The sequence below is a fragment of the Passer domesticus genome, chromosome 3 (genome assembly GCF_036417665.1).
Source record: "Passer domesticus isolate bPasDom1 chromosome 3, bPasDom1.hap1, whole genome shotgun sequence".
Classification (NCBI taxonomy): Eukaryota; Metazoa; Chordata; class Aves; order Passeriformes; family Passeridae; genus Passer; species Passer domesticus.
Window position 1 is genome coordinate 36,834,158 of NC_087476.1, and position 27,757 is coordinate 36,861,914.

Genomic DNA, 27,757 nt, shown 5'->3' on the forward strand with positions numbered 1-27,757 from the left:
TGGAAAGCTGGGTGTCATCACTGTGGTGATCTGGAGTTTGCATGCAGGCTTCTGATCAGAGCCCTGCTTGTGAAACTCTGGGACTCTGCAGCCCTACCAGCATAACCAGATTTAAGGATGCATTTGGTATTCATCTGGGTCAGGTCCTGCGCTCTCCGTGTATAAACTCATGGAGATCATGCTTTTGAGGGTAGAAAACACACGATGCTGTACAAATGTGAAATTTTATTGTGATTTTGAGTGTTTCTATAAATAAACAAAAGCAAACAAACTTCTCTGATTTATTGTAGAAGTGGAAAGGAGCAGAGTGTTAATGATTGGATACAAAACCTATACAGTGAAAGGTTAAAAGCCAAAAAAGTGCATATGTAAATACGTTTAATGAGGGCAGTTGCTGATAGCAAACACTGACTGTACATAACATATCCTGGAGTTATAGAATACATGTATATACACATTTATATAAGACTGAAAAGGCACTAGAGTTTCCCAAATAAAACACAAGTAAATCAATAGTGTAAATCAAAACACTGAGGTTGGGGAATCAGTTTAGAGGGTTGTGCTGGAAGGGAAATTTCGAAAAATCACATGGGAAGTTGGAAACTAGGTTCCCACTGAAAGCCAGGGAATTCAAAAGTCCAGCTCCCATTTGTATCTTCAAAATCTCCTTTAATATACTGATCAGATGCCAAATAATATATGTAGTATGAGATTAATGAGTCTATAAAGGAATGTACCACACTGCAGAAAACTACAGAACATTAAGCTTCTTATGGAGCTGAAGAGCTTACTATAAAATCTGGCACTCTTGTTCATGCTATTCTTAAATTGTAGAAATAAATGGGTTCTTGCAATACTGAGAATCTAAATACATTCCTGTGCAAGTTTGCCCAAGAAACCTATTTGTGGGGAAAATTGTCATCAGAACAAGGAATAAAGAATAGTGTAGGGTGGGCAAACCTGGTAGTCAACCTTTTATCTACTTTTTCCAGAGTGACCTTTCTACTTTCATTTGACTGAAATTTTTACAGGTTAAAAAAAAGGCATTTTTTTAATCTCTTATAAAAACTTACAGGAGAATAATAATCTATGAAGGGGATGTAGTAAAACAAAGGTACATGTGCATGTAAAAAAACTCTGTAGAAATAAGTAGTAGAACTCTTATGGGTGGGTATGTTTTTCAATGATTTTTAGCTTTCATGATTTTACTGCTTTACCTATGGAGTGTAGGCTGTGTAAGATAAGTGTAGGGAGTTTTTCAGGTCAGAATTTTAGCAGTTGTAAGAAATGCTGAGTATGTTTATGTAACATTTATTTACACAGGAAATAAAATAAACAACCAGCAGCGTTAAAGCAACTGCAATGACTGTGTCACACACCTGATGGTAGAGTGACAGAACAGGCAGGCCAGGGCAGGTGTCATGCAAGAAGATTCACTCTCCTTTTGGAGTCACAACTGCTTTGGTCTGATGCTCAGAGCAGATCCACCTGTAAAACACAAGAGTATCTGCTACTCTACTGTGCAGGCAGTAATGAATTCTGCAATTGTGTGCAAAAGCGTGTGGTATTTGAAGTCCTGTGAATGCAAACCCTCAGGTAGCTTTGTGAACACAGGTATATATAGTGTAGCAGCAGAAAAACTGAATGATCACAATTCTGAGACACCTTTGGTGCTGCTGGTGTTGTGAAGGCCCCTGATTCCATTCAACTGATTCTTGGTTTTCTGAACTATTTTATCACGTCTGTGTTACGGATTCTGCCTTTTCCATATGGAGTGTATTGACACTAATTGGCTGATCTGCAGACACTCTGTTGGAGAGTTGGGATTTAAGTCAGAGCCAAGTGCCCCCAGCTCCAGCTTGTCCCCTTGCTCTGCCTTGGAAGGCGCTGAGCCTTCTCTGAGGGCATGGTGGGCTGCAGGATGCTGGGGAACCATGCAGCATGAAAGCAGATTCCGTCAGTTGTACCTGTGTCTGCAGTGGAGCTGCTGTCTTATGGTGGAAGCTGTTTTCTTACTTCATTCCAAAGATTTTTACATGGTATGTCTTGTAAAGTCCTTGCTACTGCTTTGTCAGCTGTTGAGCACCTTTCTGTTATGCTTTTACTACAAACAGATGAACCTGGATTTTCCAGAAAGCAGTACAACTACTGCTGGCATTACAGGCTGCAACAGGTTTTCAGGTTTATACAGGCTGGCAATGCCCAGACCAAATCAGAGGAAAGAGGCTTCTCCTGAAGTAGTTTGGGGGTTTTCTTTCATAGACAACAGGTTGTCTTCATGAAATCATTTTGTAGAGAAACCCATTCCCAGGAAACTCAAGAGCAAAGCTACCAGTGACCCAAATAAGCACATCCAAGGAGAGTTCCTGTGTTTCCCAGAGGATTTGGCTGGCATTACAGGAAGTCTGGCTTTTGTTCATTCCTTGTTTAATGTACGTTTATGTACATTTAACAAAATGTATGTTTTGTTTATTCCTTGTTAAATTGCAACACATATTTTAATATCTTGGTCAAGACAGTTTGGAAATATGTCTGTGTTTTAAATACTATTAAGATAAAGCACAAGTCTGAAAGTATTGCTACACTGACCTGCCAGTGCAGTACTGCTCATTAGTCATGTATTAAGCTGTGAAAGTTGTAGCCGTCAATAACCTTGCCTAAGCATTTCCCAGTACTGGACATTTTGTGTTTGTAATTACCATTTATGACCTCATTCTGCAACCATGCAAGTATTTGCATATTCTTGTATTAATTGGTATTGAATGTGGTCAGTCTGCTGAGCTGAGAGATGCATGCACTCAGGTACTTAGAGAATTAGGATTTCAGGGACACAAAATGGATGATGCACCATATATAAGCAACTGGTAATTATAGTCACTTGTTAAAATAGTTTACAGTGGCCTGTGAGGCACAAGAAGGAACATAGCACATCTTTAAATAAGTATAAAATTTTAGATTGTATATCCTATATTTTGTTGACATGTGAAACTTCCACAATTATTTATGCCACGTGTGAGTTGCCTCTAATAAAAAAAGTTAAATTCTGGGAAAAAAAATCAATCTTCCTTCCAAATAAAACAATTCTCTATTTTCCTTCTCTTAGCCTATGAGACTGTACTTTCATTTCATGTCACAATGCTCTGTGACTACAGAAGTTAGGAATCTCTATGAAAAAATGGACCAGTATATCAAATTAAATAGAATGTATGCCCCAGGGAATATTATCCTGGAGTACTTGTCGATGGCATGGGTGTCGATGCGCATGCTGACGTATCTCTGGTTTTTCCTCCTGGCCGAGCCCCTCTCTGAGCCCAGTGCCAGCTGCACCATCATCCGGTCCTGCTTGTCCCCGTCCTCGGACATGAAGTGCCCCAGCTCGTTCACGTCCCCGTCGTTGTAGCTGCCATCCACCATCATGGGCCGGGGCTGAGGTAGGCTGCATGCACAGGCAGGCTGTGGGCACACACAAGGGCAGCAAGGGTTGGAGCTGTGTCCACACACCCACAGACACCCCTTTCCTCCTTCCGTCCCATAGAGGTGGGGAAAGGCCTGGGATTCAGGCTGCTGGGATGCAAAAGGGAGAACAAAACAGTGGAGCTGGGCAGGAGCTTTTTCCATCTCCACTTCCATGTCTGTGAGACACAGGTACAGTCAGGGCTGTCTGTGGAAAAGCTCCTTTGGTTTAGGCATGGGTACCACGGTACAAATAAAGGTTGGACCTGTGCCTTGTAGCTGAGAAAATCAGAGGAAGACATAGGGAAACCACAAGAAGGAATGAAGCCCACTCCATTTGGAGAGAAACCCCCTTAGGCTGAAATATTAGTTTAAATTTAATGTAACAAGGGCAGAGTGGAAAAACTGGGGCCACTGTATAAGTTTAGACTGTGCATAGACAAAAGTGGGGGATATCTGTCATGTCATCTGAAACCCCAAAACCACAGAATCCAACTGATTCTATCCACAGGTTTCAACCTACAGTATAAAAAATATTTCAAGGTAAAATCCTAAAACCCATCCTATCTATACAGGCAGTGGAGGAGGATGATACCTAAATTAGCCCAAAGAAAGAGCAGTGAGCTTGGGCATGGGTTGTGTGTGGCAAATCTTTATAACCCACAATGCCTCACTGCTGGTGTCTTTTTCACACATTGCATTTTCCCCAGGCAGCTGAGAGCTGCAGCTGCAAAGCTCTGAACATTTCCAGACTCCTGCCATACCTTTTCCCAGGGGCAATAAAATGACATTGGAGATAGAAGACCTCACCTTGTCGCGCAGTTTCCTCTCCTTCCGCTCTTGCACCGTTGTCAGGTAATTCACAGCCGCGTATTCCAACACCGAGAGGAAGACAAACACAAAACTGACCCACAGGTAAATGTCCACTGCTTTGATGTAGGAAACACGAGGCATGGAGGCATTCACCCCAGTGATGATCGTGGACATGGTCAGCACCGTGGTTATTCCTGGGAGTACACCAGCAGAAGAGACCATAAGATGCTTTCAAGCCAGACTCTTCATCACAAATACAGCGGTTGTTACAATTTCCTGACATCTGAATTTACCTTGTAATATTTTTTTTTCACTTTTGAGTAATGAGTTTCACTGCCTGAGGAGGGTTCAGGTAGCCCTGATTTGTAACTGGACAAATATATCTTGTTCAGTTTTCTTGTCTATTTGGTGAGCACAGCTCTAATTCTGGTCCCAGGCTGTTGCTAGTCTGGCTCCTCACCACACCACCAGCCTCCCATCCCATGGCCAGGCAGCAGCACTTTGACCCCATGCTGGCTGCACCCCATTCTAGGCTCAGGACAGCCCCTGGAGGGGTACAAGTACATAGATTTGAACTCAGTGATCCTTATGGGTCCCTTCCAACTCAAGATATTCCATGACTCTATGATTCTGAGTATCTCAGCTTCAAGTTCAACCCCTTCACATCATGGACACAAGTGAAGCTGCTGCTTTTACCTGTTTCCCCTGTGTTTTCTCTATGCTGGACTTCTCCTGGGAAGTCCTGCTTCATGAGAAGGCACAGAGTCCCCAGCTCTCACACTTGGTCTGTGCCTTCACTGGAGCAAAATCGGGGAATAATGGTGCCCCACAAGGCAGTGCTGTCCCATGTTACACCCTGGGCAAGCACAATGAGCACAAGAGCAAGGGCAGGAACCCCTGAAGTTCTGCATTACCCTGGTTCTGAGAGAGCCTCTCCATGGCCCTTTCATTTCAGGGGCTAATTATGTTACATTAGTGATTACTTTGGAAGTTGAAATTGTGTATATAAGCACAAAGGACTGAATTCACAGGAGTATCTGGGTGCTAAAAATACTGCTAAGGCAGTGCCTACATCTTCTGAAAAGCCATAGCCCACACCCTTATGCTTCCTTTAATGATGTCTTGAGGCAAAGGGTGCTGTTTCTAAATTCAGACTTGAAAAACTGCTCTATTGCCATCTATTTTGTCTCTCTGTATTCTCTCCACTGAGGAATATGATTTTAAGAATAAATAAAATCCTGAGGCGTGTTGCCTGGAATAAGAGGAAGAAAGCCTGAGCTCAGAATCTGCAAAAAAGCAAACAACACTTTGCTGAGAGCAAAGCATCCACTTTAGAAGAAGATTTATGTCCATATCACAGTTGTGCTCCTATGGTGAATCCTGTGACATATGGCTTCATCTCTCAAAAAGATGCTGCAAAAGGGGAAGCTGAATCCCTCACACTACAATGCAAACTCATTTAAAAAGTTAAACTGCATGGCACAGTTCAGCTGTGTTACCTCCACCCTCCCTCCTCTAGCAAAACTCAATAAACTGAAATTTTCTCAGGGCTGCTGATACTGATTTTCACTTTCTCACTCCCTGAAGTCTCTGAAGGATACTGACACCTTGGCTGTACATGTGCCCCGTCCCTGTTTAGAGCAATAAAAGCAGAGTGGAACGTTTGCTCTTTGATTCATTCCAGGTACATTTTGTGCAAACAGGGAAAGCAATTCTCTTGGCACGGGGAGACTCTGCACCATGTGGGGACACATTTTCTGTCCCTGGGGCACGTGTGTGTGGCATAGCTGATTTCTGTGCTTTGAGGCAGCACTGTGCATGGCACCGGGGCTTTCACCTTGATGGTCAAGGCTGTGGTAGCAGCCTTTGTCTCTTAGGACTGCTGACTACCAGATTGTTTTTACCTAACGGGACTCTGGCAGGAACTGCTCGTCGGTCGATCCAGAAGGACACCCAGGACAGCATGACCATGAGAGTGGCAGGGAAGTAGGTTTGGAGCAGGAAGAAGAAGATGTGTCGGCGTAACGTGAAGTTTATATAGAGGCGATTGTACCACCCTGTGAAACAGAGAGTGAAAAAGAGGAGTTACCCCAACGCCAGACTACCTTCAGATAGGGTGATGCAGCACCAGGGGAAAAGTGACTCATTTTCTCTTCTGAAAACACAGTTAATGGCTGCAGATCATTGCAATCTACAGAAAAAACTCCTTACTGAACCAACTATCAAAGTCAAACCATCTCTTGGGTTGATGAATTCCAGAAAATTTAACCTATGCAATCAGAGAGTTTAATTCAAGTGAAGACTTGGTGTGACTTTGAAGAAGGATTATCTTTCCAGACTACATGACCATTAAGACGGAAGTGTGTGGCAGGGACAGCCAACTTGATATAAAAGAGTGGCAGGTCTGATGGGAAACAGAGAGAACCCCCAGTGGACAATCCTCCATGGTCAAGGTCAAGAGAGACAGTTTTCACCCTTCTTCCCCCAGCTCTGGCAGGTGCTCTGGTTGCCCACCTGTGCTGCTGTAAAAGGCAAGCTTTGTGGTGGTGTGAAACTCCTGAATCAGGAACTGGGACAATGATATCCTCTCATCTGTTTTTAGGGAATCGTTCCCATTCTTCCAGTAGAGCATAAGGTCATCTTCAGTGTAGGCATCTAGGGAAGCACAGCAAATTCAGGATAGTGCACTAAGACAGTTGCTACCACCCCCATGGTACAGGGCTTACCCATAGAGCTCCCAGCTGAAAAGGTCAAATTCCCAAATGCCACCCACCTAGGTGGTGGGTATGGCTGTGGCAAGGAGTGGGCTAGCTCATGGTCATAGCCCTCAGGCCTGATTGCCTGGTACGTTTTGTTAACCCACTGTTTCTCTAATCATAGTTTCATACACATAATATGTGTGTCAAGTAACCCACTGCATCAAAACTTGAAAAATTCTTTTCTGTAAACCTAAAATCAGAAGGAAAGAAAGGCAGCCTTAGCAGAAAGAACCTGCTTGGGGTGATGAGAATAACAATCTGAGAGGAACAGTCTGAACAAACAATGGTCTGAGGCATACAGGAGAAAAAACTCTTGGAGAAAAAGATTTCTGCCTATGATATACACATGGGCATTACTTCATTTTTTTAATAAATGTGAAACATTTACTGTTAATCCTTTCAGATGTGTTTAGTAGCAGCTCTTTCCACACAGGAAGAAAAAAAATTGCATATAAACATATTAAAACAATTAAGATTGTCATTTCTTATTGCAAGCTTAAGAAAAAGAAGAAAATAACTCAAAAAAGCCAAAAGCTTAAAATGTTCCTATGTGAAACCTGGACAATTCATATGTTCATTATACTTGGAACAAAAGGCATAAGCTGGCTTTATCTCAAATAGGCAATTAATATCACTACCCCATCGTGGTTTCTACACCATGGATGAGCAGATGGTGCCCATGAAGGGCATACAGCCATTTATCCATGTGTTTGAGGGCACTTGGGCAAACAGGTGCTGCTGGAGACTGCTGACTGCAGGCAAGTGGCCCAGAGGCTTTGGGGGTGGGGTGGCAGTGGGGCAGCCTGGGCCCCACTTGGCATTCAGGGCCACTGGCAAGGCAGTGCTCACAGCTGGTTTGTAAAAACACTTGTTGCAAACACCATCTAATTCTAGTGAAAAAATACAGGCAGGGAGTTTTTCTTAGTGCTGAAGTCTGATGCCTTTGGTTAGAGCTCCCATGAATGTAGCAGCACTTCAATTATTGGTACAGTTAATTATTGATATAATTAATTATTGGTATAACACAGTTTGGGTGCCCATGGGGTGCCCTTGGCTCCCCCATACCTCCACTTTACTTACAGCTTTCAATCTCCAGGGAACATGTCTGCGTGTCCAGGGGAAAGCGACTAAAATCCATGTTGCACATTGCTGTTACTGTAACTCTAGGAGTAATAAAAATCACTCCATTAAAAACTTGTCTCTTTATGGGACTGTAAAATAGTAAAGCTGTGAGTTTGGTCTTTCATTAAACAACTACAGCCAGTACCACTCAACTGAAAATAAATTCTTTCCATTCAGCTAAAGCCATTCCACTTTAGTTAAAGCCACTTCTTCCTCTCAGCAAGCTACTGTTAAAAAAGGTGACTCGAAAGTTAGGCCATTACAAATTGCAACTAGGCGACAGAAGTATTGGAGGATAAAATGAGAAAGGGAAAAAAAAAGTGTCCTTTTTGCGGACACTTCCCCCTGACAATCAGCAAACACATCTCTGCAGACATCTGTCCTTTAAACAGATGCCTTGTACGATAAAATAATTTGCATTTATCAAAGCCATCGTAGTTGCAACTCATGAGGGGTGCAGACAATTTCCTTGCATACCGTGAATTTCCAGCTGCTCAGTGGAAACTCAGTCATCACATATGGGAATCAGCCACCAGAGGGCACAGGGCTGGAGCTGGAATGCAAGCAACCACTGAAATGCTCTGGTTCATCCATCAAAATCTCTGGCTTTGCTATAGTCTGATTATCACATTTTTAATAGCATAATTTGGTGTTTGAACCAGAAGCAACCATAAATCTCGACTCTACTGGTTTGGACTCCAGAGAAGTAAATGAAAATAAAACTATAAATTATATTGCGGAAATAATTAATAAGTTATAGAAGGGTTAGTGGTAGGGAGACATCGTACAGTGATAAAAACACAATGCAATCCCTTATATTAGTAGTCCTTCTACACGATTGGATTCTGTCATCATGGTCTTTCTTTCCTGTCTGGAATTAGCCTTTGAATGAAAGTGCTTGGCTCAGCTGGAAGTTTAGGTGCCAGTGAGGTCTATGGTGGTTTCCAAGATGGGAAAACAATGTCTGGCAGAGAACCCTAAAAAGGCAGACACCAAGGAAAAATACAATCTGCAGGCAAAGGCATTCAGCAAGGCAGTCAGGCAGTAACAACCTGTCAGGGAGCCTTTGTCCTTCCCCAGCATTCACCAAGCATTGCAACCTGCACTCGCTGCTGAATAAAACACTGAAACTCAGCCAATTTGCTATTGAAGTCTTTCACCACCACTTTGTACCGGGCAATTGTTTAAGCACAAGGCTGTGCAGGATCTGAGTTTGATGTCCTCCTGTTCCCATTTTCTTTAGATAACCATAAATGCTTGCATTGCAGGTGATTGGCAGCTAAATGAGCGTGTAGGCATGCATGCCATAGCTGAACAATATGTCATATACTTGTCCTTTTTTATTGTACTCAGGACCTGACCAAACTTTGCAAAGGCCTAAAGAATACCTGAACCTCATCTAATCTGCTGAGTGAAGAAAAAGCTCTGATAATGAGAAGGTAATGTTCAGGCTATGAATTCAAATGAACTGTAAGATAAAAATATCAAGGAACAATTCTTGTCAAACTGATGCCCCCTAGAGAATCAAGAATTTCTTTGCTTGACTTTTTTTCTAGAATCATAAAACACTTTGGCAGGCTGAGAAGTTACCCCCTCACCTTGTGGCAGGCTCAGCTTCACCTCTGCTGCTACTGACGTTCCCTAAAAGTCTCCAGAGCCTTCACAAGCAGTATATTCTGCAACTTTCTCACTAGTTAAATCTATGAGTCTTGCTGATACTGACCTCCTATTAGCCAGGTTTTCCTTCTTTTTGTCCTTCAGAATATATTATCTATCATCTGATGCTTTATTTATCTGGTATTTTGTTATTTCATTGCTGTGGAGGTGATGTTGACATTCTTGCATCAGAATATTGTAAGAAATTTCCTTTCAAATAGGTTTTTATGGGTCCTTTGGCAGTACTTGTTTTCTAACTGGATGGAGCTGCAGCCAAGTAAAACAGAAGAACATATTTTGTATTCCTTTGGATATTGACAAATTGATTGTCTGGGATAGAGTTAAATTTTTTTCACAGTAGCTATTGTGGGAATACCTCTTGGATTTGTCAAGAAAACAGTGTTAATAACACAGGGATATGTTCATCATGCTGAGCAGGGCTTCCACGGCATCAAGGCCTTTTCTGTTTCTTACACCACCCTAAAAGGGAAGAGGCTGAGGGTGCACAGGGAGTTTGGAGGGGACAGCTGACCCCAGCTGACCAAAAGGACATGCCACAGCATATGTCATCATGCTTAGCATATGAAGTGGGGGAAGAAGGAAGGGGTGGAAGTTTGGAATAAAGGCATTCATGTTCCCAAGTGACCATTACGTGTGATGCTTTTCTGGGGCTGGCTGAACACCTGCCTGCCCTTGGGAAGTGCTGAAGGAGTTTCTCCATTTGCTTTGCCTGTGCATGGGGCTTTTGCTTTACCTAATTATCTGCCTTTATCTCAGCCCACGAGATTTTTTTGTCTTTTACTGTTCCAATTCTCCCTCCCACCAGGACAGAGTGAGCCAGCAGCTACATGGGGCTTAGTTGCCAGCTGGGGTTAAATCACAACACAGATGTTCCTCACTTAGCATCTCCAAGCATGAAAGTTTTACTTACCAGAAATTTAAAAATCCCAGTTTAATAACATTCAGACTTATGTCAACTGATTAACTATTTGGAAAATAATGGAGAACGTGAGGGCTGGGACCACCCCTCAAGCCAGGGGACAAAGCAATGTTTACCAAAAATGTCTCCTGCGAGGAGCTTCCATGGACTTCACATGAAAAGGGAGCAAAAAGCAGGAAGAGCCAAACCAAGTGTTTGGCTTGCTCTAACAATACACAGGATTCACCAAGAGCTATATACCCTTGCTCTGAAGCTTGTCACTTCACGTGCTGAAGGATGTTCTGTTTTTTTGCTTATTATAAAGTGGCACTCAGTATAACTTATACTTCTTCATTATTGCTTTCAAGAATAGAAACTGCACATTTTGCTAAGCCCAGCGACTTGCTGTGTAGTGAAATGAATAACTATAGCTGCCCTGGACTTCTCTTTATTACCAGACACTGCCCTTTCATTTAGGATGCACCCTGCCTCTTCAGCAGTGCCCTGTGGGGATTGCAGCCTGCTAGCCTCTGCTGAGCCTGCTCCAAGGGACTGCCACGTCTGACTGCAGCTTCCCAACAGGGACAGGGGCTAGTCATGCTCACAAGGTGAAGAGGCAGTGGTGGAACCAACAATGCTGGCACAGAAACTGGCTTTCTGCAACAGACACTTAAATGTACAGGCACTCAGATGTCTGTGAATAGCCAGCACATTCATTCTTTTTTATGCTTTTTTTTGTATGAAGTCATGCAAAAACACAATACAGGAATCAATTAAACCACTTTCTCTTTCCACTAACAGCTTGCATTGACTGAATGCAGTTTTACCTGAGGCTATAAAGTACCTTCCCATCTGGCTGGACCCGCAGCATGACGTTGTCTGTGGTGGTGTCGTGGATGAAGGAACGCTTGGAGTGGACAAAGAACATGTCAGGGACCCAGATCTTCTTCACCAGTCTGCCATCAAACGTCATGCTTTGGTTGTTGGTGCTGGGGAAGGACAGCCTCTCATCTTTCCAGTAGTGCCTCAGGTAAAGCGTCATGGTGAAGTCCTGCAGCAAACAGGCTTCTGTCACAACTTACACCTTATCAGCACAGTAGGGATTGCTCCTCTCTGGGACAAACCATGAACTGTAAAGCACCTCTGTAAAGAGGTCACATCCACTCCCCGGGCTGCAAGGGACATCACCAGCTGCAGCTTGTTTATACATCAGGTCAGATACATTTACTGCGCTCAGCCACAACTCACTTCTCCAGCTTAAACTTAGTACACAATGAAAAACTCTGTCACTGATGTGTCTTCATTTAAAAAGCAAGTAATGATCTTGCCAAGCATCATGGCATTTTTCTATAAAGCTGCACGAGTTAAAAAGTATTGATTCTGAAAATGTAAAATCTTCTCCATTATTATTTTACTAACAGCCAAAATCGACCCTGAATTTTTTTCTTTTTTTAACCTGAGGCCATCTAGTGGTTTTCCCATGTTGATAGTATTGCAACATGACATTAGAGGAGGAACAGGGGCAGTATTCAAAAGCCATGGGAACTAATTCAAAATCATAATGTTTGATTGAAAAAAAAAAAGAAAAGGTTTGTTGTTTGGGTTTTGCATGGGAACTAATTCAAAATCATAATGTTTGATAAAAAAAAATAACAGGTTTGTTGTTTGGGTTTTGTTTGGTTTGGGGTTTGTTTTGGGGTCTGGGTTTTTTCTTTAGCTTCTAAGTCCTCAATGTTAGTTCTTCCACTTGGCTTTCAAGACCCAAAGCTTTTTAGGGGCTCTCTGGCCACCTTCACAAGCTTTCTCCTCAACCAGAACAGGTGAAATCTCAGGGTACCCATGGCTAGGCTATCAGGGTGCCAAAAGCACTGGAGTCAGGGAGTCAGCTGGAAGGGTCCACAGTTCTGGGGAAAATGCTCACCCCTGAGGTCAGATGACTGCAGATATCCCAACCCACACAAGAGCTGAAATAGCTGCAGTGAGAGAAGCCTGACATGCCACCAGTGTGTCTGCCATCCACCAGCTGTGCTGCCACATAGCCCTCTGCCTGGTTCAGGCATGGGAGGAGGTCTGGTGCAGGCTCTTTATCCCTCTCTCTGTTAATTAGGAGCACAGAGAATCTGGGGTTTCCTGCGAAACCTTCAGGGCTGTTTGATAATTTTGTTGAAAAGTCAAAACCTTTTGAAAAATATTCTGTATTGGCGAGTGATTCTTTTATCTTCTGATGCAAAACCTGAGTTACTGAGAGATTCTGTGGGTCATAGAATGTTTGGATTGGAAAAGTGCCCTTAAAGACCATCTTTAAGGGCACTTTCTTGTTACAGCCCCCCCCGACATTGGCAGGCTACCTTCCACTAAACCAAGTTGTTTAAAGCCCTCTCCAGCCTGATCTTGAATGGGATGGGGCATCCACAACTTCTCTGGGCAGTCTGTTCTAGGGCCTTGCCACACACCGAGTAAACAATTTCTTCCTTATATCTGATTAAAACCTACCCTCTTTCAGTTTAAAGCTATTTCCTCTTTTGGTCTCTGGTCCCTACCTCAGAACATGTCCAAAGTGACTACATCTGCAGCATGTAAGTGCCTTAAAACAAACACATTCATTGGTTTCCTCAGAGCTTTTAAGTGTGTTATCACTATTTAAGAAAATATAGAAACTCAAATCCTTTGAGACAGTCTTGGCAAGGTTTTATCATTTTGTCCTAGAGAAAAGAAAATTACAGATTTCTTCCTTCTGCTTCAAGGGCCATGAAATGGTAGCATGAGGTCAGTAGAAGTAATAGTTGGCAGATTCAGATTGAATGTGAATGTGCCTTTGGAGGCTGTGGAGTGTTTGTCCTTGGCAGTATTCAAACCCCAAGGACACAAACCCAGGTAGCCTGCAGAGTTTTGGTCTCCAGAGGTCCCATCTCTGACTCTTACCATGTCCACCTCAGAAATGCTGTCCAGACTTTCAACTTGGACATCCACTCCAACAGGAATTGCAGGGCCTAGGGAGTTGAAAAAATTAGGAGGTGAAAAAGCACAAACCTCGTGAGACAAAGCAGTCCTCTGACTTTACTATCTTATAGATAGAATAGATGCTCAGTCTTGAATAGAAACAACAGTAAGCCAATAGAAAGTATAAATTATTGGAATTCACAACAAAAATCTCCTTATAACAATTAAAGTCAGTAATAATACTGACCTACTAATAATTTTCTCTTTTTTGTGTGTCATCCTACATGTGTCCCTTCAAGATTTAAAAGCAGCTTTAATTGTTTTTAGCTCTAGTGCTTGGGCCCAGGACTGGAAGAGACAGATTACTGGAACAGGATCCATTCACAGAGAGACGAGTGGTGCCACAACTAAGGGATATATGGGAGATTTTCCCCCACTTTTGCTCCCCTTGCAGGCTAATAACATCCATGAAAGTTACTACTTGCATCTGATTTTCATGAGGCTCAGTGCTCAGCTGTGGAAAAGAAAGGGTGACAGGAGGGGATACATTGCAGGACACGTGCCATTGAGCCTGAGGCTCCTGTGGGGAAGGATCTAACTGTGACCCCCATGTAATAGGGATTCTGAACTTTTTTCCCTCCTCCAGGCTTTGATTAGTCTCTCATATACCTCTGGCAATTACTGTCCAGGGGAGCTGTCAAGTAAAATAATGCTCACATTTGTGAACTGCTGTGAAACTGAAATGTTTTTAAATTAATTGAACATGCTGGTATTTGGCATATTGAGCATTTAGCGATAAAATCTTCTTTCATCAGAGTATATAATGGTATCCTGGATTTGAATGACCATCTGTCAGCCAGAAAGGGTAGATAAATTACAACATTCTCTAATCCGATGGGCTGAAAGAAAGTGTGTTCTCCTTCATCCATTTCCCTGAAAGCTTCAGTTGCTATAGCACACAAAACTGTGAGCAAGCATTAACACAGTCAAAATATTTTATTTTGGGTTATAAATGAAGTAAATGTGATATGTCATTTGATTATGCACATGTATGGCCATACGAAGACAAAAACTTAGAATTTCCCACATCATCCAGGAATAAACATAAGGTGTATTTGCAGATTTCTATCAGAGGAAAGTATCACTGAGCACCAGGATTAATATATTGCCTGTTAATCACATTTCCATGCCTTTGACTATACTTTTTGCTCATCCAGAAGGCTATGTCACTGAACCTCTATTTCCCCGAGAGTGCCATGAATTCACAACACAAAAGAATAGAGATTAGAGACTGAGGAGCCAATCTGCTTCTCCACTGCTGTAAATGTTGCAGTATAAAGAAGTGACAGTGTGAAACAGTGACAAATGTGCACGTTTCATACCTCCAAAACCTGGTCTCATGCTGAAGTCATGGTCGTCTATTCGCAGCAGCTGCTCTGACTTCGTCAGGGGAGATTTGGTGATGTCAGGGCTTCGTTTCAAGATTGGGCTACCAGGAGGAGAGAAGCACAGCTGTGAGCCCTGGGCAGTGCCTGGGAGAAGTATGCGCTTGTTTCACTCCATTTACTCCTCAGAACATCCACCCCTCAGAGCATGAGCCTGTGATTGTGGCAGTGGTTGGCAGATTGTCATTAAAAACTCATTCCTGCACTCAGCACGCAGTTTGGGCACCTGTGATAATTTTAACACTGAGAAAACATTTGTTCAGTTCATTTTTGTCCCTGTAAAATTCCCTCTGCATACAGCAGTTTAGGGACAGTCATTAAAGTGTGGGCACTGGAGGAACAATATGTGTAGATAAAGTGGAGAGGGGGAGGCATTCCTGACATTGACTTATGATGGAGTGCGAGGTCAGGAATTAGGGAAACAATATATCAAATAAGCTACTGGCTGCTGCCCAGGAACAAAATGGAGACAGTCTGGGAAGCAGGCCAGGAGGCAGGCCATTCCCTAACTTGGGATAAAATTATTAGCTTCTGCCCCAGATTTCCATCAAGGATAAAAAGCAGCATTACAGGCCTGGGAGGTCTCTGAGCATTAAGGAGCCTGGGAGGGTAATTCCAGAAGCTGTTGGAGCTGCACCAAATGCTGGGCAGGGGAGGCTCTGATCCCCTTCCACATCCAAAGTGCAAGCTGCTGTTCAGTGCCCCGGTGCTGTGGCTGGGATGGTGATGGCAGCAGCTCCTTGTGCAGGGGAAGCCTTTGCTGCCCTCAGAGCCAGCTGCAGGCCAGCCACTTGGGTGGCAGGAGGGCTCAAAAAAAGGAGGAAAGGTTTTGCTGGCTCTTGATTTTCGAAAAGATGGCACACTCAGAGAGGCACTCATCTGAATATACACAAGACAAGTAAGAAGTAGATTAAAGGAAAACAGGCTGACAAAGAAACTTGATGTAGGAAAAGTTCCTGAGATAAAGTTTCTCATAAATGAGACTGTTTAGCCATGCCGGACTTCTCAAAGACTTGTTGAAAGTTGTACAAGAAGCCAACACATCAATCTCCTCACAGAGGCCAGTGGTGTTGTCAGCAACTCCTCTTTCAAATCCTTTATCTGGACTTCAAGGCATCTTAGAAAGATGCTTAGTCTAAGTTCAATATTTTCTAGGAGGCTTGGGTTGCCTACTTCCATCAGTGAGTTCTAGCTAATTATCCCTAATTATCCCTCAGGCACTTTAGAAGCTGGCCCCTGCTTTTGCTTGAGGTTTAGTTCAGCCTCTGAAAGACCTGTGGGTGTACATTAGGGAAGGTTTATGCCTGTCCAAGGCAGAGGCCAGTGGCAAAGCAAACATTGGAGAGCAGGTTTGACTGTGCCAGTGGCAATGGGAACAACAAGTGGCATGATGGAGAGCCCATGGAAAGGCTCTTGGAGGGAAGGAATCCAGAAGGGACTCTTGGAGGGAAGGCGCCCACTGACACAGCATGGCAGCACAAACTGCGCATCAGCACCACACAAAGCCTGAGGGGATGTGGCAAATGGCCGTGGCCTCACCCCTCAGCCCCATGAGGGTGTCAGGCAGGGGGGCTTCCTCTGGGGCCCGCTGGTGGCATGGCTAACACCTAAAGACAGCTGGCTTGTCCCCTTGTCCCCCGCCCCCTTCCCACGGGCCTGGGCCAGCAGGGCCTCCTGAGGGCTTTGCTTACCTGCCCTGCTTGTGCGCCTCGCCGTGGGCTTCCCGTCGCTGCCGCTGCGGCCGGCTGCGTGGAGACAATGGAAAGGGAGAGCTGAGACAGGTGGACACGGGCAGGCGGGAGAGGATGGCAGGAGGAGGCAGCGGATCCCTGCAGCTTTACCTTCTGTCACATGTGAGAAACGGTGCTTGCCTTTTTTGCACCCTTTCACCAAAGGCTGGTGTCAGGCTGGGCATGGCAGAGGGTGGGGAGGGTAAGGGATGTTCGGGCTCACGGCAGGCACAGGGCAAAAGGAGGGGAGCCATGACTTTTGAAAGGTGGGATGCCTCTGTTTTTGACTGTCTGGCAAAGTCCCCAGGCAGGCAGCTCAGATCCCACCATTCCAGCTTTGGCTGGCAACACCAGGGGATTCGGAGACAGGCATGCCATGGGGCCTCTGGTGATGGAGGCACAGCCATTACACCTGCAGAGCACAGTATGTTCACAAGAGGAAAAAATTTTCTAATTATTTTGGAGTGGGGGAAAAAACAAAAAAACAGTGAAAATTGTTTCTGGCTTCATACCATCTCCCATCTGGCTGTCAAGAAAGGTCTTCTCAGGTTTTCGGCCAATATTTTATTTAATCATTAAAGGCAAGAATATTGTTTTTGGCCACATAAGTCTAGCTTGAGCAAAAGTAACATTTTAAACATTTAACAGTTCTAAGTCATCTTTAACTAAAAGAAAAAAAAATAGCTTCTCTCTGTAATAAACACAAATTCAAATCAACTCCACGAATGAGGCTTTTTGCCCATTAGCATATATTTCCAATCCCTCTGTAGAGACTTACAGTGGCAAAGCTCTTTTTGCAGTAATGGTTGACAGCGCCTGAGTACCATTGTCCCTTTGGTGTGTGGTGGAGGAACCCTAGGCCTGCAGGACAGTTCCTTTCTGGGCTGGGAACTTTCCAAAAGTATGGGACGGAAATTCCTCCTGCTGCTGCCACAGAGAAGCTGACAACCAGGTCAGGAGTGGGGACATGGGGCTGTAGCATTGACTCACCCTGAAGTGAAGCACTGGATGAGTAGGATTTTTTTTCCCAGAATCCTCTGTCCTTCCCAGAGGAATTCTAGGAATAAGTGCACAGGTAGACAAGTGTTTGGGGGAGCCTTTGGGCCATGCAGCACCACTGCTTGGACCTGGGCATCACAAAGCAAAACACTTGCAAATGCAAAATGCACTTTCTGGAGCCTTCTGCCTTCTGAGACACTCTGATATGTCTCACTGCTGCCTGCTTCTCATCTGCTGGCTGTCAGGAAGTAATTTCTTGTGTTTTGGGGATAAGCAGATTCTGGCAACAAGCTGACCGATTTACATGACTTTAAGTGCCCTAGTAAACTCTTGGCTGTTCAGGAATAATGCTGGTATTTGAACAGGGATGAAGCAGGCCATATTCTTGCAATTTCTAATTTTCATTTCCCTTGTAGGTCTTATCTAATGCTTCAGTGGCACTGTCCCTGTTCTGCTTGTCAAGCGAGACTTCCAGGCATGGTCATCAAGGATTCATGGCCAACTCATCCCCATCCTCTGCACTCAGCAACCATGGGTGCTTCCTTTTATTTCCTCCAGGTATTCCTCTCTCTCCTCTAAAATTGCCTGTCACAGACAAGCATAAAATGTCCCCCATGGTCAGTCCACTGCAGAGTACTGTGTTCATTTGAGCTTTGAGGTTTGGGTGTTTTGTTTCTTTTTATCTGTTACACAGTTACTCCAATTTGAAGCCCCATTTCTTTCTACTCAATAAATATCTTTTCTGCTCTGGTTCCTGGGTAGTCCACTGCTGGCTCAGTGATCAATGGCAGCTCCATCATGGGACCCCATTACCCTGCCTGTCTGGGCTGTGAATCGATGGAAAGCTGCTGTGGCTTCTGCTGTTTCTGGGTGTTTGCAGTCGCCAGCCCCAGCCAGGAGATCCAGCATTGTGCACAGATTGCTCACTGGCTGTGAGTGTCCCTCCTGCTTTCACTGGGGTGACAGACTCCTTAAAAATAACAGACATTCCTGAAGTAAATATATTGAACAATGAACAACCCTTTTTCTCCCCCACACAATGTTAATATTTATCTCCTAGCAGCTACAATGCCAAAAGGCATTTCATGTCCCATGAAGCTCATAGAGATGCTTAGTGAAAAAGCAACAACTGGAGCAGAGTGGCATTTACTCACAGTGTTCCCTGTGCATTGCTAGAGTAGCTCTTGGGCCCTTGATGGCAGCTGGGGTGATGTAAGCTCTTCAAAGTCATTGTTATTGCCCCAGATCTACCTGCTGCTTCAAGGGATCTTGAGATGCCTCTGCCTCAAAGTCTGAGGCTTGCTGGGGCTCAGAGGCAATGATGTGGCTGAAGTGTAGGATAGCTGGGGAAGAAAATCAGCCAACCCAGATTTTCATCACTACTGCTACAGACACAAGGCAAAAGGCAGTTACCCTTCTTGTATTTAAAAGCATGATATTTCCTCTTTCTCTAATAGCCATTCCAACACAACAAGAAGTGTTGCAGGGTTAGGGCTAGCAGTGTCTGATTTTCAGAAGAAACAGTCCAACCCTGACATCTAAAGGTCCCAGCAGGCATTTCCAAATGCCCAACTTCATAGGACATGTGCCAGAGGAATGTCAGGTCCACTTTTACAATATGCATCAGAAATCCCACAGTGTTCTTTATCTTGGAAATAAGAACTTTTGGAAACAACCAAAACAAATGTGCAAGAGGTCATTACCCATCATAGCATTTTAGTTTGCAATTACTTCTGCAACATACATTTCCCACCTATAATCCCACAGATCAGCCAATCCACAGACTTCCTTACCACTGAAGCAAGGCAACGGGGGATACGTAGCTTGTTGAACCAGTTTCCAGCAGGAATTCTAATTAGAAAGTAAAGAAAGTGATGCAAGTGCCTGCCAGCCATGCAATGGCACTTGGCTCTGGGTCCCCATCCCTGTGTGAGCAGGGGTGGAGAGCTTGTGCTGTGCCTCCCATCCTGCACCTGCTGTGCTTCACAGACCTCATGCCATGGTGGGCAGGGGAGTGCCAGCACCCATATTCTGCTTGGTCTTCCCATGAAATTACGTCTGGACAAGGCAGGAGAGGGGAGCAGAGGCAGCACAAGTCCCTGAAGGGAACAAAGTCTTGGCAGGATGGACATGGGATTGACAAAGTAGTATTGGTACTATAGAGATCTGTGAGAAGTGTAAAAATCATATTAAATGCCTACATATTTGAGTAGGCTTTGATCTCCCTATTTTATGACCGGTTAGTGACTGGGGTTCATACAACATCAGCATCCTGCTAAAGGCCAAAACCAGACTGGAATGCTGGGTTAGGGAATGAGGGAGAAGGAAAAAGGAGCTGGGGATTGTAGGCACAAACATACATGAGGTTCCTGCGGGGAAAAAGTAGGGCAGAGACAAAGGGAGCTGGGATCTGCAACAGTGTCTATGCTTTGGGCGAGACTGGATGGGCAGTCTCACTGAGAAAAGAGGCTGGATGGACAGAGGTGGGGAGGGAAGGGAAACACTGGGTAATGCCAGAAGATATCAGAAGGAGCAGAGAAGAGGGGTGGCATCAGACTCAACAGTGCCTCATCATTTTGTGGGATGACTCCTGGGGCACAGAGAGCCTGGACAGTCCTTCATGAGTAGTGGTGTCCCCTCACCACAGAGTGCTGCTGGACAAAGATAATGTCCAGCTCCTGGAGTCATGTGAGCCTTGCTGGGCTAAAGAACTTCCCAGCATGTGTCCCAAAGGAAGAAAAGAGTGTTTGGAAGGGAGAGCTCACAGAAAGGTCCTCCAGAGAATGCCTTATGACTTGCAAATGAATTGGGAAAATTTCTCAGCAAGCAGGAGATGCTGGTGAATAGGTGGTGCAGCATGTCCAGGTGAAGACTGAGAGGTTGTCCAGAGCCCAGGGAAGAGCTTTGCAGGGGGAGGAAAAGTGAGGTAGCTGAACGGGAAGAAAACCCACCCAGCACCTGAGGGAGGACAGAGCAAACTTGAAATAGGAGGAAGCTGCTTTTACCTGGCGACATGCACTTCACCAGCTATATATGCTATTGTAATATATATTGTTAAATATATTAAAAGAAAGGTGAAAATAGCTCTATTTTTGATATTTACATTATGAAGTCTGAGAAACTGGGATTCAGAGATCTTCTACCATTTTTTTTTTTTTGAGTGATACAGAAAATTTAATGAGAGCCCCATTTTAATCCATTATTACTTGAATACTGGTCAGTCTCAGAATCCAAAATATGCAGGAGACATATACACACACCCTTTAAAAGCTGCACTTTTTTGCTCTTTGCCTAGACATAAACATTGACTAAAGAAAAAAAGGGAACATACATACACATATTGATAACTCCTCGAAATGTTGTGCCACCTGAGGTCTTGACACTGTACTTGATATTGCAAAAATGGAAGTGCCTCTATGCTGCAGCAATTGCATCCAGTGCATCGGTGTTTGTTGAGTTTTGTGTTACATATGTTGGAAGGAAGAGTTGGAGGAAGCAGAAGGAGGAGGCAGGCATGGTGCCAGGACTCAGCCAAGTAAAAACAAGAAACAGATGAAGGGAAGAGGAGAATTAACGGAGCAATGCAGAACGTGCTGAAAGGTTTCATGTCTGACCCAGTCTCAGAAGAAAAGTTGACTTGCAAGCACAGTGTAGATCAGGGAAGGGCATTTTAAGGAGTATTTAGCTAGTTGGAGGTATTTAAGTCAACAGAGGCTGATGGCATTTTCCCAGGAGCACTGGGAGAACCAGCTGCTACAGACTCTGAGCTGTAAGCCACCACCTCCAAGGACTCCTCAGAGATGGGTGATGCACCTGGGAGAGCATGAGGGTGAAAACAATACCCAGTTTTAAGAAGGGTACAAAAGAAGGAAGTTGGAACTTTGAGATCCAATAATAAATTGTGACAAACTCAAGGGATCCATTGGTTTGCCCCTCCCCCAGGGAATAATGAGATTATAAAGATCAGTCAATGTGAATCTTTGCAATAATTGACGTCAAACCAGTCTAATGTCCTGTCTGACGGTGTAACTGGCTGCCTTAGTGTAAGCAGGTGGAAAAGTAGATGTGAGTGAGGCTTTTAACATTTCATTACTAAACAAGGGAAATAGGGTCGAGATGAAACTGTGACTTTGAACATGTCTGAACTACTGTGGTTAATGTGACGCCATTAATTTGCTGCTGAGAGACACTAAACAACATTTCACAGATTTCATCCTGGAAATAGCTGGTCAATGTTTTCAATAATAGGACAGATGACAACTGTAAAACTCAGGCATGAGGGCATGCTTGAAAGAGAAACAGGCATTTGTGGATCTAGGGTCACAATTCAAAGCAGCCACAATCTGTTGGAGAAAAGGTCTGATGTCAATATGACGAAGTGCAATAAAAGATAATACTAAGAATGGCATGGAATATGAAGAAATAAATGTATAAATGATGAATGGGGAATAATTAGGCAAAAAAAAAAAAAAGAATTGTAATAGAATAGAACAGAAAAAGAGGAATTGTAACAACTCTGCTGTTGGGGCAAAGTTAAGAAATATTCATCTTGGCACAGGACCAGAGATAGATTTAAAGTAAATGGATTGAACAGTAACAAGTCAACAGGCTTTTACTCAGAAGAAAGCTAAGTAAGAAACTGTTGAATTAATTGTCATTGGTGACACAGGACTGGAAGGCAACAGCTTTCCAGTTCTTTGGAACTCTAAAAAGCTACTGACTGTTCCACTGGACTAATTAGCTACAAAGAAAGCAAAACCCACCAAAACTAGACACCAGATAAATACAGTATGTATTGAAGAAGAGTTTTCTTCAAGGATATTATGCTCTTTAGAATTATGGAGACATTAAATTCAGAAAAGACCTTTAAAATCATCAAGTCTAGCCTGGGACCACCACCATGTTCACCATTAAACCATGTCCTCAAATGCCATATCCATGTTTTTTGAAAATTTCCAGAGATGGTGACTCCACCACTTCCCTGGGAAACTTGTTTCAATGCTTCACAACCCTTTCCATGAAAATATCTTTCCTAATATATAATCTTAACCTCTCCTGGTGCAACTTGAGGCCATTTCTTCTTGTCCTGTCTCTCGTTACCTCAGAGAAGAGATTGGCGCTCACCTCACTACAACCTCCTTTCAGGCAGTTGTTGTAAAGAAATGGCCTTCTCTAAAAAGTTAGTGGCCTTGTATACAAGAGTAACCAAGATCACACATTGTACCTGAGATTCCAAAAGACTATTGACAGGTTCTTCACATAAAGAAATCAGAAGTCAGAAAGAAGTTCCCCATTTGAATGGTTACAAAACGAGAAACAGAGGAATTATGGAGAGTTTTTACCATGAAGAAAGTTTCCCAGTGTAGTTCCGTGATCCACCTCTGATAGGATCATTAGCTTTATAATTATTTTGGATAAAAGAGTAATTACTGGAAACAATATTTACAGAGGATATGTAACTATTCAAAGTAGGTGGGTGGAAAATTGCAGCAGATTCTCATGACTTCAGAAAAAATCAGTGCTAGCAAATTCAGAAAAGCGTACATTGATTTCTACTTTGTATTTTTTTTTTTCCATTTTGCTTTCAGAAATTATGTTAAAATAGTGATGGCCTCTGCTGTTACTGCTAAGGAAGTGTCATTGTGGTATTTCTTGGTAAACATCAGCTTAATGATGCACAGTGCCCAAGAGGACAAACAATAGGAATTACTGGGAACAGAGAAGCAAACCAGACAGAAGGCATTTCAATGCTGTTAGCAACACCAAGGCATGCCCACATGTTACATATCCAATGTCCATAGCTAGAAAAAATAGCAGAGTAAGAGGAGAGATCTTGGAGGTGGAGAAGCCTTCCAGGCAGCCTGAGCAGGGCACTCAGAGTGGGAAAGGAGAAGTTGGCCAAGTGATAATGGTGCAAGCATATGAATTCAGGAGTAGCTTGGTGCAGGTGGGCAGGAATCTGTCACTCAAGACTTTCCACAATGCATAGCAAGGACAAGAAATTTGAAAGAAAGTACATAAGCATGGCATCACACTGTGAAATTCACTCTGAAATCTGTGAGTGCTTTCACAGAAGTGAGTTTGGAAGGTGACTGAGCATATTCTAGAAGAAAAAACATCACTACTTCACTATATGTGAACTCAACCCTGCAATGAGAAAATCAATTTATATGCACTCAGGAGGGAAGAAATTACCTTGCAACATCTTCAGATTGGTTTGGGGTTGATTTTTTTTTTTTTTGGCTAAGCTTCACACAACCTGTTATATCTCCTCACAACAGCTTATAAAACACTTCTTCTGGTGGGCCAGAAGAAAACATGAAGCTGCTGATCCTGAGCAAGTTGCAATGTTACCTGGAGCTTCTGTCATTAAGGGCCAAGTAAGGCTGCAGAGTGCTTGGGTATATGATCATAGCTACAGAAGTGCCAGTAGAGGCTGTTCTGCCACAAATGAAACAAATAAAGTTAGGAAGCTGTGTGGCACATAGACTCGAGGTAAATTCTAGAAGGGATGAAAGGAGGCTGGTGATAATGATGAAAGTAGAGAATAGAGTTTTCAAAGCATCATCACTTGCTATGAGAAGCAGAGGGGGGACACTTCTGGCAGGTCCAAAAAAAGGTGCCATGCATGATTAAAATTTCTTGAAAGAACGACAGGGGTGAAAAGGCAAATGACAGAAATGGCAAAGCACTAACAAAAAATAAGCTAATGTATAACAAGACAAAGAAGAGGAGCATGGTTGGAGGGAAGAAAAGGGTTTGAAGTAAGCCACAAAGTAATATGAAATGAAAAGCAACAGGGTAAATCTTGGCAGATCTGCGTGACAGGGCAAGGGATGTGGCTAGGGAAAAAATGAGGTAGGTGAAACACAGGGCAGAGAAAGGGACAAAAAAAAAGAGAAACAGCTTATTGAAGAAGAGGAGAAACCTTGAATGAGGGAAAGAAAAGGAGTAAAGGAGATGAAGAGAAAAGGAGGAAAGGGGAAGGCAAGTTACTGGGGAGATGGAGAGATACCACTTGCACTGGCCTGAAGTCCACACTGGCCTCTTGCTCTCCTGAGACTCAGTACTGCTGGAGCAAGTGGTGTCCAGACACAGCTCAAACTGATCCCAGAAAGCAATGCCTTGGGAGCTGCAGGCTCACTGGCTCTGGCTCACCACTGATAATGTGGCAATGCCTTCAACAGGCATTTTACAGTCTTACCATGCACTCCACATGTCTGATCTAAAGACAGCTTGCACTAGCAAGATTTGTTTATGCAAATGGGTTACTATTTGGAGATAAGAATGAGGCAAAATTACTGGTTAGGGAATGGTAGGGACATGACTAACAACATGAAGTGAGTCCCTTAGGTAAGGTTAAACAAACATGATCTCTAGATCTTTTACAGTGGAATCTCTTCTGTTGAGAGCTGTTTGTCTGAAAGGTGGTTTTAATGCTGTTCAGGGAGATTTTAGTGTTAAAAGAGATTTTTTTCCCCCCAGCAGTTAGCTCTGGCAGAACAACATGGCTCAGCTCCAGGATAGTCCTTTTCCTATCGCTCATCCTCTCTAGTAGATTCTGCAAGTCTAATTAGCAACACAGGCTTTGGCCCTTTTGTTGGCACAACGATGTTTTGACTTTTAGTGAGCTTCTGCATCATTCTAGTGACCCCCCCAGAGCTTGGTGGCTTTCCAAGAGCCTGAGCAGTTGGGAAAACAGCAAACAGCTCTCTTGCCAGTGCTCCGGAACTCAGCTCCTTTCTGTAGGAGTTTTGGCACTCTGAACCCAACAGGCAGAAAAAGCCTTGCAATCTCTGCAGGTTTTGCAGATGGCTGACTGCAAACTGTGAACGGGTCTGCAAGGTGAGAAAGCTTTTATTTTTATATTGCTGCTCTTTGAAGTGAAATTCCTTTGAGGTGATTTGTCCTGGAGATTAGCAAAAATAAGTAGTTGAGTCTTTGACTGGCACACAGACATTTTTACAGTGAATTACAATATTTGAAGGCTCTGTAGTAAGTTCCATGCAATAAAGCTATCTACTATGTTGCTTTCACTGTGACTGTTTGCATACTTTGACCTAGACTGATTTGCCATTTTCTTGTCACACTATGTCCTAAACCCTCAGCAGCTTTATTTAAGGAATTATTTGGGATCTTTTCAAAATTCATGCAAACCCAGTCCTTATAAGACTGTGGTGTATGCATGAACTCTCATGGGCAAAACTTCTCCTGTCTGCTCACTCTGCTTCACAGTTCTCATGCCTCATGCTAGAATGGGGTACCTGCAGTGACAAAAATTGTGACAGAGAAGATGTCTGACCCTGCAGCTCCCCATACATTCCATTCACCATATCTCTAGAATGTGAAAGGTGTGGATGTGAGCTCAGCTGGATCTGAGCAGGTGGAAATACAAGTCCTGGAGCTGAAAACTGCAGATCCAGTGGTGAGTTTTAATTTGAAAGCAGAGTTCAGTGCAAGTGAGTCTCCTTGGGAAAAACTGACACACCATCCAAAGAAACAAGCTAAAAGCCTATGTATTCCTCCAGCAGCTGCACCATGACAATCAGGAGCAAAGCTGGACACGTCTGTCAGGGACAGCAGGAAGCTGGCAACCCACCCCATGTGGCAGGTCTTTACAGCAGGTGCCTCTGCCGTGTGCCAACACCGGTGGCTGGCACTGAGCCCTGGCACTAGGGCAAGAGGATGATCTTGTTGTTCTGTAGAGATTCTGGGGGTTAGGGAGGTCATGGGTGCAAATCAAGCCATCCTGAGCATCCTGTGATGGTGTGGAGACAGTCTTTTCCACATCAAATAGATTTTCCCATCAATCTCCACTGAGGTCTGTGTCTTTCTTCAGAAAGAAAAGGCTACAGTGGAGGGATGGATTTCCATCCTGGTTCTTACCACAAGCCTTATGGAGCAAGAGATAAGAGTGTTCAGAGGGGAGCAAAGAGGTCAATTACTCTAACTTCTCCTCCTGCATACAGGCTGTCCAGAGCTGGGTGTTGAAGGGAGGGGGAAACAGAGTCAAATCCAAAATGTTCAGGAACAATGTTCTCTGCAAGTTTTTCTGATGTGATATACCATCCTCTGTTACCCCAGAGGTTGTTACTATCCTCTGAATCCTTTTGGATCCAGGGTCTAACTCTGTGATGGAAAAAGGCATGGACCTTGATTGAAGTGCCAAGGAGCAATGCCTACTTCAAAACTATTTTATATAACCAGCATCTTAACTTCTAAGAGACCATCCCATGAGAGCGAAGAGGCTTGGCTGGACCTCTGAGATGAGGTGTTCTGCCATACACAGATGCCTGGTAGTGTTGGACAGGAATGATCTTCCACTGGGAGATCCTGACAGCAGTCCCAGAAGGTCAGGGGGATTACCTCTGCATACAGAAACTGCTGGAGGGCCGTACAAATACTGTACCTATTCCTGATGTCAATCCTGAAAAAGCAGTGAAGGGACAGAGGAAAACAGCAAAATGGCTGGGTCAAAACTTGGAAAACATTCCACATTGAGAAATGCAAGAAGCTATAATCTCCTAAATGTATGTAAGCGGAGATGAATGGAGGCTTGGTCCTCCTGCAAATATCTCGATGGAGAGATGACAAGATAGCACAGAACAGGAGCAAATAGATGGAAGCCAGAGTTAAAAAATACTCGCAATCCCATTCTGAATTAGATGTTGAAGGTTAGGGTTTTGGTACAGAAGGGTTTGTTGTTTGTGCTTAGGAGGAAATCCTAAGGTCCTATGGTCATCCTATGGATGGCCATAATAATGTTTTTTTTACTTTACATGGGTGTCTCACAGGCTGTGCCATCACAGGGCAAAGTGGGCACTGTGCTGGGCACCACACTGCTGGTGGACAGCCAACCCTACAGCCACAGGCCAGCTTTGTTCCCTTCTCCCCATCAGCTCTCCTCAACATCATTGTGCC

General features: G+C 43.7%; 1 protein-coding gene and 2 long non-coding RNA genes across 4 annotated transcripts in view; 2 read left to right on the forward strand and 1 right to left on the reverse strand.

Annotated features, from left to right (window-relative positions):
* Positions 1 to 208: 208 nt before the first annotated feature.
* GABRR1 (gamma-aminobutyric acid type A receptor subunit rho1) overlaps positions 209 to 27,757 on the reverse strand; it is a 29,460-nt gene continuing 1,911 nt past the window's right edge. Inside the window, exons 2-10 of one of the 2 annotated variants that reach the window (XM_064412639.1) lie at positions 16,799 to 16,852; positions 15,045 to 15,151; positions 13,645 to 13,712; positions 11,550 to 11,773; positions 8,106 to 8,188; positions 6,781 to 6,921; positions 6,171 to 6,323; positions 4,264 to 4,460; positions 209 to 3,453 (exon numbers count right to left, since the gene is read on the reverse strand). In XM_064412639.1, coding sequence (XP_064268709.1) covers positions 3,166 to 3,453; positions 4,264 to 4,460; positions 6,171 to 6,323; positions 6,781 to 6,921; positions 8,106 to 8,188; positions 11,550 to 11,773; positions 13,645 to 13,712; positions 15,045 to 15,151; positions 16,799 to 16,852 — 1,315 coding nt within the window. In that variant the 3' untranslated portion in view covers positions 209 to 3,165. Of the gene's footprint in view, positions 3,454 to 4,263; positions 4,461 to 6,170; positions 6,324 to 6,780; positions 6,922 to 8,105; positions 8,189 to 11,549; positions 11,774 to 13,644; positions 13,713 to 15,044; positions 15,152 to 16,163; positions 16,585 to 16,798; positions 16,853 to 27,757 lie in introns of those variants that run through there. The other variant, XM_064412640.1, reaches the window with a different exon arrangement.
* On the forward strand, positions 16,813 to 18,589 carry LOC135296388 (uncharacterized). The gene is made up of 2 exons (XR_010358453.1): positions 16,813 to 16,970; positions 18,253 to 18,589. It is a non-coding gene; the product is annotated as an uncharacterized LOC135296388 (long non-coding RNA).
* Positions 24,091 to 27,757, forward strand: part of LOC135296389 (uncharacterized) — a 44,657-nt gene continuing 40,990 nt past the window's right edge. The window contains exon 1 of the long non-coding RNA XR_010358454.1: positions 24,091 to 25,681. This is a non-coding gene — a long non-coding RNA (uncharacterized LOC135296389). The remainder of the gene's footprint in view (positions 25,682 to 27,757) is intronic.